We start from the raw sequence: 14,671 nt of genomic DNA on the forward strand, positions 1-14,671 counted from the left end.
GAATGTAACTTTTTCCAAAAATGCGGCTGATAGTAGGACCTATCAATGTGGGAGGAGGGAGCTTTCTGTGTGAATATTTTCCACGTGGTACCTACGAAATATGAGGGCATTTACGCATTTTACATGCATGCGACTTGCTGTCATGAGGTTATTCCTCTTAGAACTCGTTGTTGAGCTAGTTGGAAACTCGTCATGTAGGTACTTAGCGCAACTTCGCATTCCTTCGAAAAAGATGCTCACATTCACACACACATCTACGCAAATTTTAGGTGCGTTTTTCGAGTGGATGCGTATTTTTCGAGAGAATACGAAGTTGCGCTAAGTACCTGCAACATGGGTTGTTTTTTCGCTTACTAGAATTGCAAGTGTTAACTTGAGAAAGCCTGTATCAGACCGGAATTGTGGCATCATTTTGTTTTGTTGCACGCATCAGCGCAATTTTGTTTACAACTGATTGTGTTGCTGCACCCGTCCAGGTATGGAATAAGACGCCGCGATTTTTATAGCGACGCCTGAACTGTCCTAGTTTCGTTACATGTGCACAGAGGGCCAATTCACGTCAATACAAATTGATAATAATTTATGTCTTTTGTGCAGGTATGCGAATGTCACTTCAAAGAGGAATATCTCCACACGACGACAAAATATACAGATTGCGACGGTTGCACTACTGAAGTCAAGATGAAATTGACGCGACTCACGCACGATGCTGCACCTACAATTTTTCCGGAAAGCCCTGACTACCTGTCGCATACTCACAAATCGAGAAAACAACCAGGATTGAAGAAAAAAGGAAGAGAAGAAGAGCAACTTCAGAAAGCTATTGGGGAGTCCGTGCTGGCGCACAAGAAGGAGTTGGAAGAAAACAAGTTAACATGCCTAGATGACATAAATTCTCGCTTGCACCTGCTACAAGAAAAGAAGTATTGGTCAGTTGTGAACGCCGACGGCCATGTCATCTTTGCGCACATAGAGGCAACAATAGCCCTATAGCAACAATAGTCCTCCGAGTCCTATTTCGTCTATAGTCATATCATCGGATATGTCTGTGCGCGTTTTTGTGGAAGGTGCTCGCCTTACGTCAGACGAATGGCTTGGCATTCCAGAAGCAGTTCACTACATGCGTGTGCTGGTGCAACTTCTGGATGGGGTACAAGAGTACTGTCGTAGAAGAGAACTCGGAAAAGACGAAAAAGTGAATGGAGTGTTAAAGCTTGTGGTTTCCCTCCTCGAGGATATTTCCAAGGAAGACCTTCTGGGGGATGAAAGAGTAGAAGCAATAATGTTTCTCAAGGAACAGTGCCAGTTCCTGATGTGCCGAAGCAAAAGGTATTCAGCTGAACTGTTAATACTTTCAACTGTGTTTTACACTATTTCTCCCCATGGTTACAACTTTTTGCGAAGCAGTGGTAACACCGTATTGCCTCACCCTTCGACAATCAAACGTTTATGTGCCGTCCATGACGCGAGTCCTTTGAAGGAAAAGAATCAAGAAGGGCTCTTACGGTAAATGAAAAGAAGGGCCAGCCTACTGAAGTTGCATGAAAGACATGTCAAGTTGATGCTTGATGAAATACACTTGCAACTATTCTTTGACTACAAGGCAAGCAGGTTAACAGGAGCTTCCGTTAACAGCACTGAACCAGTAAAAACAGCGCACGTTTTTATGGTTCAGAGTTTACTGTCAGCATTTAAAGAAGTAGCACACATACTACCAATGTATAAAATTACAGCTGAAGAACTACATAAGGTGCTAAGAGAAGTAATAATCATTCTTGGAGATTGTGGTCTTCGCGTAGTGGGTGTAATAACAGACTATAACTCAATTAACAGAAATGTAACTTCACTGTTCGCAGAAAGCAATCACTTAGAAATAGTGTATCCTTATCCAGCGGATCCTCAGAAACCTTTATTTCACATTGTTGACAAAGTGCATTTGCTTAAATTCATTCGAAATAATTGAATCAACCAGAAAAATTCTGACAAGTGCCTGTATTATTCGCATTTTGATTGTTATTATGAGGAGAACATGAGGCTGGAAGGTGCATCGTTCACAACATTAAGAAAACTGCATGAAGCTGAGGAAAATATAGGTATGAAAATTGCTTATAGGCTAACTTACAAGGCTCTGAGCCCAAGTAACCTAGAGTGACAAAATGTTAAGCTCGCTCTCAAGATATTTAACACCTTCGTGTCGTCCGCTTTGAGAATTCAATATGAAAGTTTGCATTTGGTCCTTGCTGATGGTACAGCAAATTTGCTTAATTTAATTGTAAAGTTGTGGAACATCGTAAATGTGAAGACTCCTCATAAAGGCTGCAGGCTAAAAGATGTGTGGCAAGAGCCAGTGCACAATATGAGCTGCGAGCATTTGCAATATCTGGACAAGTTGACAAGTTTGTTGGCTGGCTTGATTCCTGGAAGGACAGAAACGTGCAAACAGGCGCTCTCACAAGAGACCCACACAGATTTACGGCTAACTACGTATGTCCTGATCGAAGTGTCGAGGTACTGCTCGGAGGAACTTAATTTTAGATGCGTGCTCCTCGGTAAATTCCAAAATGACTCGCTTGAGGATCGGTTTGGGAGGTACAGGTGACTATGTGGTTCGCACTATAACGTGTCGATAACACAAGTGTGAGAGGCTGAGGCTAAGATCCGCCTACAAAAAACATTGATTTTGGCAGACATGCCTGAATCACCCAGTCAGAATGAAAATGAGCCTAATGCTGAGGAGACAATCAGGAAGTACGACAAAAGCTTGACCAATGCTGAATTAAACAAGCCACGACATAATATGGCTGCATTGGTCTACATCGCCGGCTCCTGTGCACACGCAGCTCCTAAATGACAACCATGTGATGACTTCCGTGACATATTGACAGTCACGGAACGAGAGCTAGAAGAAAGTGAATATGTGCTGATTGACAGCATCAGTCGAGGTGGATTGAACTTCCCACAGCCAGCTGTAATTTATGCAGTCCTCTGCGCGAACGTTGTTTTCGACCGTGTCACTAGTAAAGAGCATGAGCTTCTGTTTCATGCCGAAAGTAATAATCGGTTGACTCTACTTAGTGTTCTTATGTAATTGTTGATTGACAACGAAGAATTTGATGCTTTTGCAGCTGGCCACACTCCAGATTCAGGAATGAAAATGTTTTTCCGCCAGCCATAAACATCCTACTCAAAAACTACGCTTCTCTGAGAAATGTAGCGCTTAGCAAAAAGAAAGCGAATGGAACGTTAGTTACTTTGAAATGATCATGTGTTTGCATTTCTGTGTGTATGTGTTTGTGTGTGTATGTGCATGTATATTCACTCCCGAAATAAAGTTTATCGTTTGTTCTGAAACTATAGTATGTTTGGTATCACTCGCCGAACTGCTTGGAAATGTGGATAGTGCACAGATTTAAAGAACAGTGATGACAGAATTCTCCCTGCTGTAAGAATTATGCTTGGTAAATTCCAATGACCAAGGCGACGAGATATTACAACTCATAAGATATTCCAACCTGTAAACCCAACTACAAAACAACAAAAAAAGCTTTCAAGATTGTTCATTAGAATAAAAGCGTGTCTTGCGTAGCATTCGGTGTCAAGCACCAGCTGTCATGTGCCGCAAACAGATAACAAAAAAGGCAGCGAAAAATACGAGGACGCACTACAGCTATATGTGCGAATGTATATATGCAGTCGAGACAAAAGGCACCTCTACGGTGGAATGCCCCAAGATATGACCCAGCCTTGCATTAGCCTCTTGATCATCGCATAGAGCTATTTAACGCGAATTAAAGAAACAGTTGTGTTTATAGGTAAAGTGATCGCAGTCAAGAAGCGCCGCGTACGGGCTGAGTGTGGTGACGTCATGGAGGAGTTCGGGGGCCTTCAGTAGACTAGGTGGCGTTGGCACTAGCCAAGATGAACAAAGGAGCAGCCGACGGAGAGAACAATAGGGCACCGGCAACCAGAACGGCGGTGAAGAAAGAGCAAGGAAGTTTAAAAAAACAGGTTCAGTCGGTTCAATTGTCGCAAGGACCAGATTCAGCCAACTAGTTGTGGGGCTGGGAGGGGACAAAGCAGCTGGCGTCACAGGTGCAAGTAACCCCCAGGTGCAGGACGCTCCAGCTGAAAAGTCACAGCATGTGATAATCGCCGGGGACTCGAATTTAAATTGATGCGCAGAAGCCATCAAAGAGAGGGTAAGACGTGACAAGAGGGTTGCAGTAGGGACGTTCCCAGGACGCAAACTGGAAGCAGTCATGAGGCAAGCGAACGCAAAACTCAATACTACCGCTGATAGACGAAACCTAGTGATAACTTCAAGCGGTTTAAACGACGTCGTAAATAAAGATATGGCAGGACTAGCGACCACACTGGCGAAAGGAGTCAATGACATGCGCGCCACTTCTTCTCAGGTACAGGTAGTGATAAGCACGATACCGGAGGTACCGGTGCATGACAACCTATAAAGAGCGGTTGTCAACGCAAACCGAGAAATATGGCGGATGAGTCGAGAGAAAGGCTTTGAGGTGGTGGAAATAAACAGAGAGGTGCATAGGTGGGGTGGTTTTCAACGAAACAGAATTCACTTTGATGGGCGGCTAGGTCATGAGATGGGTTGGCGACTTGCAGGACGCGCAGTAGCTTTTTGGGGGGCACGTGGGCCCTTCGGGGTGCAAGATAGCTAGTAACTAGAAAAACAACCAGAGAGACTCTTTGACATGTGGTATGAAGAGATAAGATTCCAAAGTTGCACCAGTAGCTAAGGTAGGTAGAGTCCGGGGCAGAAATAGACGTAGCCACGAGCACCGAGTCCAATCAGACATAGGGTAACTTAACATGCAGGGTGGCAGAAACAGGCTGAAGTGGGAAGAGATAGAAGAACAGCTAAGGGAGGAGAGGCCTATGGCATACGGTTTTGTAGAAACAAATCTTAGGCACATAGAAACACCTACTAACAATCCGGACTAGCGTAGGAATATTGTAATGAACAGAAGGCAGAAGAAAGGGTGTGGTATTGGGGCATTCATTCATAAACATACAGACTGGCAAAAGGTCAAGCAGGAATTCAAGGAACATTTACGGCTAAAAGGAAAAGTGACAGGGCAAATGACATTCCTTGGTTTAATGTACTTGTGGACAGGAGCAAAGGCCAGAGAGGCAAAGCAGGCAATGGTAGAGTGTATATCAAAGCTCATTGAGGAATTAGGACGAAAGTGCGAGATGATTATACTAGGAGATATGAATGCGCACATAGAAGATATAGATGGGTATACCGACCCAACAGGCAAAATGATCATGAATATGTGTGAAAGGGATGATTTTCATCATTTGCAACAGTACTGAGAAGTGTGAAGGGCAAATTACATGGGAGGTATGAAGGCTGCAGTCGACAATAGATTACGCACTGATGTCACATAGGATGTATGATAGGCTCAGGGGAATGCACATAGATTAATGTGGCTCCAGAAGTCTGGGTAGTCATCACAAACTTATCAAGCTAAGTTTTGGAAGAGCAGTGAAAGTGGGAATGAGACAAGATGAGCAACTTCAGGAAAATTTTTATTCAGAAAGGCAAATAGAAATAGCTACTAAACAAATTAAGAAAGTAATCCCTGAGGATAATAAAACAGTGTGGACATATGCGAGTGTCATTAGACTGTTTGAGCTAGAGCTTGCTAAAGCACGTGACTAGTCACCCCGGGAAACAAGACATAAACCCAAGAATAGGTGGGATGAGGAATTTAGGAGAGCCATAGCGAAACGTCAGGAGGCATCTAAGGAACACAGACATGCTAAGCAGCGGGGTGAACCGACAGATGATGTTGAAAGAAAATGGGAAATATTTCTAAGCTGTAGAAGGGATGCATCCCTTCTGATCAATGAAAAGATTAGAAGAAAGGGGGCTCAGTGGATGGCAGAAGTACATAAAAAAGATAGAAAGCTAGCTGCGAAATTTCGGAACCATAGAAACTCCCTAAGAAATGAGACGAGCCTAGAGGATATGTTTATAACTACAGCTCAAGGTGCTAGGCTTGAAGGGGACAAAGTATTAAATAAGAACAAGGGTGACAGAAAAATTTCAACAAAGAATTGCTTTATGCACAACAATAGACAAGGATGAATCAAATGGCGCAATGGCTCCATTTTCACAATGAGCGTGGGAAAGGGCTGAGAAGAGGGTTCCTAGTAGTACATCAACACGCTCAGATGGCATTTCAATTTTGCTGATAAAAAAATTAGGTCCAAAGTCGAAGCAGACATTGAGAAAGGCAGTGAGCAAATAATAATGTATGGTGAAGTCTCCGATGGATGGAAACTTAGTAGGATGAACATGATTTATAAAGTAAATGGGGACAAAGCTGACATAAACAACTACCGTCCTATAGCAGTGACATCAGTGGTCTACAAGCTGGCGATGCAGATTATAAAGGAAAGACTGCAGGCATGGATAGAGGATGAGGGGGTGCTAGGGGAACTGCAGAATGGGTTTCGTAAATACAAGAGGTTCCAAGAAAATGTGTTCTCACGGACGCAGTGCATCGAAATAGGAAAAAAGGAACACAAGCCCCTGTGGCTAGCATTTTTGGATATTAAGGAAGCGTACGGTAGCGGGGTTCAAGAGGACTTGTAGGAAATACTGGACACACTAGGTGTGAAAGATGGAGTCACTTATCTTTTAAAGAATATCTATAAAGGTATCAAGGCATTTATAAAGTGGGAAAAACAGGTATCCTAGCCTGCAGAGGCAAAACGGGCGCTTAGGTAGGGGTGTCCTCTGTCACCCTTGTTATCCATGATGTACCTACAAGAATTAGAGGCCAAATTAGAGGGAAGTGGACTGGGCTTCAACCTCTTTTTCGTCAAACAAGGAAAGCTCATTGAACAGGCTTTACCAGCATGGATGTACGCAGATGAATTTATGCTAACGGCCGACAACAAGGAAGATTTGCCGAGATTGGTGGACATCTGCGAAAATGACGGAGATAGGTTAGATTTCAGATTCAGCAAGGAAAAATCTCCAGTCATGGTTTTTAATGCTAACGAAGGTAGTGAGCCTAGAATACTGGAGGTCATGCTAGAGATAACAGATAAATACAAGTATTTGGGCATATGGGTAAGCAATGGGGCATAGTACCTAAGGGAACACGAAATATACGTGACGACTTACGGTAACAAGAATGCAGCGGTGATGAAAAGCAGGGCACTGTAGAATTACAATAGGTATGGGGTTCTGAGAGAAATGTGGAAAGGGGTCATGCTTCCTGGTCTGACGTTCGGCAATACGGTCTTGTGCGTGAGATCAGAAGTTCAAGCAAGATTAGAGATTAAGCAACGTGGAATAGGTAGGCTTGCCTTAGGAGCTCATAGGAATACACCAAATCAGGGAGTACAAGGTGATATGGTATGGAAATCATTTGAGGGCAGGGAAGCTAGCAGCAAGATAAAATTTGAGAATCGATTGAGAGAAATGAGGGAGGAGCGTTGGGCTAGGAAGGTATTCAGCTACTTGTACATGAAGAATGTCAATACAAAATGGAGGAAGTGAACAACAAAATTGACTGATAAATACTTAGAAAACAGCAGGGGGCCAAACCAAAAAGAATTATGGGTTAAGAAGAAGGTGGAGGTAGCTGAGACCGATATGTGGAGAATTGTCATGATTAAGAACTCAGCACTAGAGATCTATTGAACTTTTAAGCAGGAAATTGCCAAGGAAACAATTTATGATAATACTCGGGGTAGTTTACTGTTCGAGGCCAGGACGGGAGTATTGCGAACCAAGACATATCGGGCCAAATACGAAGGGGTAGACACGGTATGAAGTGCGTGTTGAGAGGAAGAGGAAACTGCCGAACACTTGATAATGTTCTACAAAGGGCTTCCTCCTATAGTTCCGGATGATGGTGCAGAGTTTTTCAAAGCACTGGGGTTTAGGAACAAGGAGCGCAAAATTGACTTTAAGCGGGTAGAAATAACAAGGAAGAGGTTATCTGATTGGTGGCTAAAGTCAAGGCACGATTGAAAATTAAACCCTTCATTGCAAAGTGTGAGTCCTCAACCTCACCATTTAGAGGCAAAAAATAAATCTAGTTTTTGGTTCACTAAGTATTACGGCTTGGTGGCGTTAGCCACCGCCCGATCTAAAGGGTACAGCCATATTAATCCATTCATCCATCCATGGAAAGGTGCTGGAATGTACTGTCGCGACCGGGACCCAACTTTACCTTTTGAGACTATGCTACCTGCGACAACTGAATATGCCGGGGAAGCCATCGCCCATGCCGACCACGCGCTCCAAGTCCCCCGTAACCGTCTACAGGACTCACAGGCGTACCAACGACTGCTCTATGATTCTCGCCATAGGGACTTGCACTTTTCCCCGGGTTCTCTCGTGCTCCTCTGGTCACCCACTCGTCGTGTGGGACTGTCTGAGAAACTGTGTTCACCTTACACTGGACCATTCCGCATCGTTCGCCAAGTGGCAGACGTCACAAATACGAGATTGTCCCCACCAATCCAACAAAGTCATCGTCAGCTCGAAGCGACACTGCTCACGTGGCTCGGCTAAAGTCCTATTACCCCCTTCGACATCATCTGCGTGGATTTACCACCGGAACGGTGCTTCTAGCGCCGGGGGTTATGATACATAACAGCTGTAAACGCGGCTGCATGAAAGAGGAGGACGAAGTGAGTTTTTGGTTGATGCTGGACTGGCGCCATCTTGCTCATCAAGTTGTGTACGTTGTAAATAGATTATTGAACAAGTTACTCGTAACATTATAAGTCATTTCTACTCACTGTCGTAAATCCAGGTCGAGTAGGTATCCCGCTTCGACCATATGCATGCATGCTTGCAGACTCATCTCGCACGCCAGCTTGCTCAGATGTATTGACACCTTGCGACTGCAGGGAGACAAGTGATAGAACACTTATTGTATCGACACATTGAGTAGTCGTGAACAACTATTCTGCTACATGCACGCAATTGTGGCATCCCGTAAATCGCATCTATCCAGCCGCGTCTGCCGCCTTTTTGTGTTGGCTGCCTCACGAGTGAACCGCCTATATGCGTCGTGCTGGCCAGATAGCCGTGCTGCCATTGATTGCCGAAAGCGGTTGGAAGACGCGGCTGATAACACAGGGCACGTTGGAGTGCTGGTTACATGCAATTTGCGCGGTGCAACTTACAGCCGCCCAAATTTACATGCGCGAGCGCCGACTTTTTTTTTCTGCATCAGCGCCTTACGATGGAGCTAAGTTGCAAAGAGGGGCGCGTCTGTCATAATCATATGGTGGTTTTGAGACGTTGAATCCCACAAATCAATCAAATCAATTAAGTTACAAAGAGGGCGAGAGTAAGCACATGCCCGCGAAGCGTGCTCAGCGGATCCCGTCGTTTGATTGGCTGTCCTTTCGTGAGAACTTCGCCCCATACCAACTCACTTCGGACAATCGACATTCGTCAGCTTATCTCAGGCGAAGGGGCGTGTGACGTATCTGCGGATTTAATTTGCTGAGTTGCTTGCTTATCATCGGAATATTCGAGCAAGACGCGCAGGAACAGCCAGGCAGGCGATGGGCTTAGTTGAGCACGCTTCGTGGGCATGCACTTATTCTCGCTCTGTTTGCAACATGGTTCCATCATACGACGCTGACACACAAAAATGTCGGTACTCGCTCGGGATAGTTAGAAAACTTGGGCGGCTGGTACTTTGGCAACCACACATACTGACAGTTATATAATTCATAAAGCAAGCGAATAGCGTTAAAAGTTAGGCAATCGAATCAGCTATATTTCAATATCTAGGATATTGACGGCGTTGGAGCTACTGGGCTATCCATCAGCTTGACAGCACGTCAGCCATTTAGATGGTGGCACATTCATGGCAAGATTCGAAGCTGCGGTCCCTGGTAAGCGATACGTTGACTGTCTACATGCGTGGAATTGTTTCGTTTGAAACTTCGTGTTAAGCGCTACACTACTCTAACGCATGAATTTAGTCACATGGTTTTATTTCGTATTTCTCGGGCTTTTTTCAAAAAGCCGGCCAAAATCAGCACGCCACATGTGATTTGTCGGCATTAAGTTTATTGCTATGAAACACTGTGTTTGTCACAAGAAATTGGAGCGGGCGTTTTGGGATGCCCTTTTAAAAGAACGCGCACTAAAGTGAATTATAAACATTTTGCATAATTGGTCTCCTTTGCAAGCGTGGCATGACGGCAAACTACGATCAAACCGATAATATTTGTTGTTAGGTTAGCATTTCAAGGACATCATGTATACGCATTCCTAGAGCATTTTTGTCCGTGTTTTTAATTACTGTTGATTAACAAGGAAACGTGAAGCAACTAAAGATAGCGCGGTTAAGTGCACCAAACTCCTTCCCCTTTTTCTAGTTAACCTTGTGGGAATTGAGGCTAGCCCACTGCCTTTACGTGGGCTTTGCCTCCTTTTCTCTATTCTCATGTCCCGACATGTCTTTCCTCCTCCGATATCTGCCACGCTGGGAGAGCGGAGTGACGTTTATTCCCTCACCCGGTAGCGAATGTTGACTGTGGCGCCATTCGCGGAGTCTCCCGAGAGGCCTTGCGCACGCGCGTCGGGAGGAGAGAGAGGCCTCTCAGGGGACGACATGGGGGTAAGCACGCTTTTCTTTTCCGTTCGTCAGCTCCCTGTGGGGCTCGTTTGGACTTTGCCAACAGCGCCTTGCGCCCACGGTGAACGCTTACCTTATGTCGCCCCCCCCCTTCCCCTTCCGAACGCTAGGCCGAAGGGTGGTACGGTGTCCTAGTGCGAGACCTAGCTACGCCGACCCGTCTCCCTCCGAAGCCAACGTGAGCGCCTTTGCCCTCGCTCGAGCAAGCGGGCCTTGGTCCCGGTATCTCTATGGATCACCTTTACCACGGAGACGTGCTCGTGGCACCCTGCGTAGTACTTTTATGCCCATGGTGTGGGTAAGCCCATTTGCTTTCCCGCCACGCCTCTGCAACGAGCTGTACAGCGTTTTGGTGTTGCCACAGACAATAAAGGGTTGCGACTTTGAGCAGTATCGTGTTCTTGCCACGGCGACGGTTAACACGTGCCCTGCGGCTTGCTAAGACCGGACCCACGCTAGTGGTCGTACTCCTTCGGGATACGTGTCACTACACTGGCGCCCAACGCGGTATCAAAAGCTCTCAGCTTTTGACTGCTCTTAGCGCGTCAGTTAGCCTGCGTGATTCGGGCTTCTCGCAACATGTCTGCTTCGTGGCATGCCGCGTTGCACAAAGCACATCGCCTCTATCGACGCGCACTCTTCGGCACCCGTCCGTGTCGTCACCCCCTTTAGTGGTGAATACACAACCAACGTGGTAGCTGACGCGCTATCTCGTGCCCCGTGTTGTCTGCTGAGAACCTGGATTTTGGTGTGACGGCCGCTCGCGGTGCCTTAGCACATGCAAGCGTCGGGGGCGAAACAATGGCGAAAAGGGGGAGTCCCCATGAGGACGACCTTCGCTGCTATCCAGGTAAGCGGCGCACTGCATAGCGGCCGGCCGGGGAACTTTCCGAAGGCCACTGTGCCGAGAGCGAACCCGTGATGCCATGCACGCGGCAGCTGCTGCGGTCCTGAGTGGGCGCGATACCAGACTCTCTCCTTTGGGAGAATGGGAATCGATTTCATCAGCAAAGAGCTACTGAAGGCTCAGCAAAGTGATCCATTTCGGGTCTCGGAGGGACGGAGCGCCGTATACGCTGCTTGCTTTGCGACGGGCGCCGATAAACCGCCTTGAACAGGCGCGGAGCGCCGTTACGCTGCTTGTTCTGTGGCTGGTGCAATTAGGGGTCTGAAACAGCGTGTGTCGCTGAGTCCCCGGCGGATTCATTTTGCAGGACCATGAGGGGCTCCTGCTTAACTATTTAGCCACTGAAAACGAGTGCATCGATCTGTTTAAGGTGGCTATGCCCAAACACGTCTGAGAGCCACACTGTTGTGATCCTCTCACGACTAAATCGTGGCCGGTCACCTGGTGGTTCGAAAGTTTTTGCAAACCGAGCAACGTTGTTACCTGGCCTGGCACGAAGCTTGACTTTCATCACTATTCCGTGCCTGCCACATCTGACAAACAGTTGGACCGATGGTTGGCAAGCCGCCCGGTCTTATGAACAGATTGTCAGTGAACGTCCGTGGCGCATACTAGCTGAAAGATCCCCTTTGGGAAAACGCAACCGTGCCCACATCTCAGACCGCCCTTTGTCATGGGCTGACGAGCTCGCGCCAGCGCCCTGAGGCACTTCACGCTAGCAACGGGCACACCCGGAGCGGCGGACCGCATTCGGATCCCGCAGCGGTATAATCAGAATACGCGGTCACCTTTGTGATTTCGCGCCGTACGGCGTACTTCTCCGCAACCGAAGGCCCTCAGTTTACAGTCTAGTCTCAGTATAGGTTAGCTTCTTTACGGCCTTTCTTGTAAAGAAGTTGACCCTGCCCAGTCTGCTGCTACTCTTTCTTTTTTTGAGTGTTCATGCGTATTTTTTTGTTTCTTTTGCCTAATATTAAGCGTTATTTGTATTTTATGTTTCATTTTCTTTTGGCCAGAGATTAAGTGTCTTTTTGCTCTGTTTTACTTTTTTTCGTGTTTATTTCGTCTACCGCGAAGGGAGTCGGGACCTTGTGTCGGTGCTTATGCCGGGAGAGAGAGACGAAGGACGCTGCTTTGCGCCTACGCTCGCGCAGCTGTCGGTGGTGTGTGTGCGTGCTTCTGTGCGTGTGTAAGTATGTGACGCTTCAGTGCGTGCCCGTGAAGAGTGCCTGTGGTGGCTTCGCCCCATCGATGTGGACACTGGAGGTGCTGGGAGGCATTGACCTACTTATGTCAGACAGTCCGGCTGTGCTCTGCTCTCGGCTGTCGTCGAAGAAGCCCTGCTGCATTTCCCACCATGTCTCTTGCGCGAGGCCAGTTTAAAGCAGCTATATGCTGCCGGCCAATGCCAGGGCGCCTCGCAGCCAATTCTGGTTCGGCCTCCCTGATCACTGGACAGTCCCGGCTTCCCGCAGCATCCCAGCTCCATCACCGAGCCAGAAATGCGGGGCCTCCGAACCACAACGGAAGCAGCGTTCGTCGGACTCGCGGCTAATCAAGAGCACCAACGAGCCATCAGAGAGCCCCATTCCGTGCATCTGACCTCGCACTCGGGCATCGCATTTTGTCACGCTCTTCCACCCCTCCGCGCGATGGACGCTATCCCGCTTCAGCACCACGAACACTACTACTACGTTCCTGTGCTCCCTTCCGCAATTAGTTTTACAGGGTCATGTGTTTACTTTATTATTATAGTTTTGTTTCTCCTTTGTCATTTTTTTCTTGCAGCAGTTACAGGGCTGGACTGAGGTTAGCTGTCGCTCATAGCAGTGTCATTTTAACTGCATAAGTGACATCCGGCTGCCTTTTGCAGACCGGTAAAGGTCAAATTTAGGAGAGGGGGATGTGGGAATTGAGGCTAGCCCGCTGCCTTTGCGCGGGCTTTGCCCCGACATGTCTCCCCTCCTCCGCTGTCTGCTGAACTGGAAGAGCGGAGTGACGTTCATTTCCTCACCCGGTAGCGAATGTTGACTGTGGCGCCGCGCGTGGAGTCTCCCGAGAGGCCTTGCATGCGCGCATTCGTAGGAGAGAGAGGCCTCTCCGGGGACGACATGGGGTAAGTACGCTTTTCTTTTCCGTCCGTCAGCTCCCTGTGGGGCTCGTTTGGACTTCGCCAACAGCACCTTGCGCCCGCGGCGAACGCTTACCTTATGTCGCCCTCCCCCTCTTCCAAACGCTAGGCTGACGGGTGGTATGGTGTCCTAGTGCGTGGCCTAGCTACGCCAACCCGTCTCTCTCCGAAACCAGCGCGAGCGCCTTTGCCTTCGCTCGATCAACCGGGCCTTGGTCCTGGTGTTTCCGTAGATCACCTTTACCACGGAGACGTGCTCGTGGAACCCCGTGTAGTACGTTTATGCCCGTGGCGTGGGTAAGCCCATTTGCTTTCTCGCCGCGCCTTTGCAACGATCTGTGCAGCGTTTTGGTGTTGCCACAGACAATAAAGTGTTGCGACTTTGAGCAGTATCGTGTTCTCGCCACGGCGATGATTAACGCGTGCCCTGCGGCTCGCCAAGACCGGACCCACGCTAGTGGCCATACTCCTTCGGGATATGTGTCACTACAACCTCCGTGTATTTAGTTTTGCTCCTCCTCCTAAATGTATTATTGACACTAGCACTTTGCACTGACACTACCCTATTGCAGGCCTTATTAGTGGCTGTCAAGCCTCGAAGCTAAAGTGGATACAAAGTAAACGACATCGTTTAAATGACTCGGATTCGGGCTGTCTGCTTTACGGCAGGCTTTATCACTCGTGGTGTGTTTGGTTCGGACAACGCCTCCTTTATTTCAATGCCGGTTCTAAGGTGTACTTTTCAATTGGAGCTGTCGGTCCGCCCTAATTCAGGGAGTGGTCATGATGCGGCGCTACATGGGGAGTCGCGCTGCTCACGTCACACGTGCGTTCGAGCGCTTTGCCCCGAGGATGCAATAGACGTGTTTCCCACACCAATATGGTACGTCTGTCAGATTTGCTCCTTCATGCCGCTTCTTTCTGGCCTGAGAAAATGCCGAAGCCCCATCACAGAGCAGCAGATGCATA

General features: G+C 47.6%; 1 protein-coding gene across 1 annotated transcript in view; it reads right to left on the reverse strand.

The window, feature by feature from the left end:
• Positions 1-8,927, reverse strand: part of LOC142785137 (uncharacterized) — a 67,741-nt gene extending 58,814 nt beyond the window's left edge. Inside the window, exon 1 of the mRNA XM_075883580.1 lies at positions 8,803-8,927. Coding sequence (XP_075739695.1) covers positions 8,803-8,867 — 65 coding nt within the window. The 5' untranslated portion in view covers positions 8,868-8,927. The remainder of the gene's footprint in view (positions 1-8,802) is intronic.
• Between the last annotated feature and the right edge of the window lie 5,744 nt (positions 8,928-14,671).

This window comes from Rhipicephalus microplus, unplaced genomic scaffold (genome assembly GCF_043290135.1).
Source record: "Rhipicephalus microplus isolate Deutch F79 unplaced genomic scaffold, USDA_Rmic scaffold_18, whole genome shotgun sequence".
Taxonomy (NCBI): Eukaryota; Metazoa; Arthropoda; class Arachnida; order Ixodida; family Ixodidae; genus Rhipicephalus; species Rhipicephalus microplus.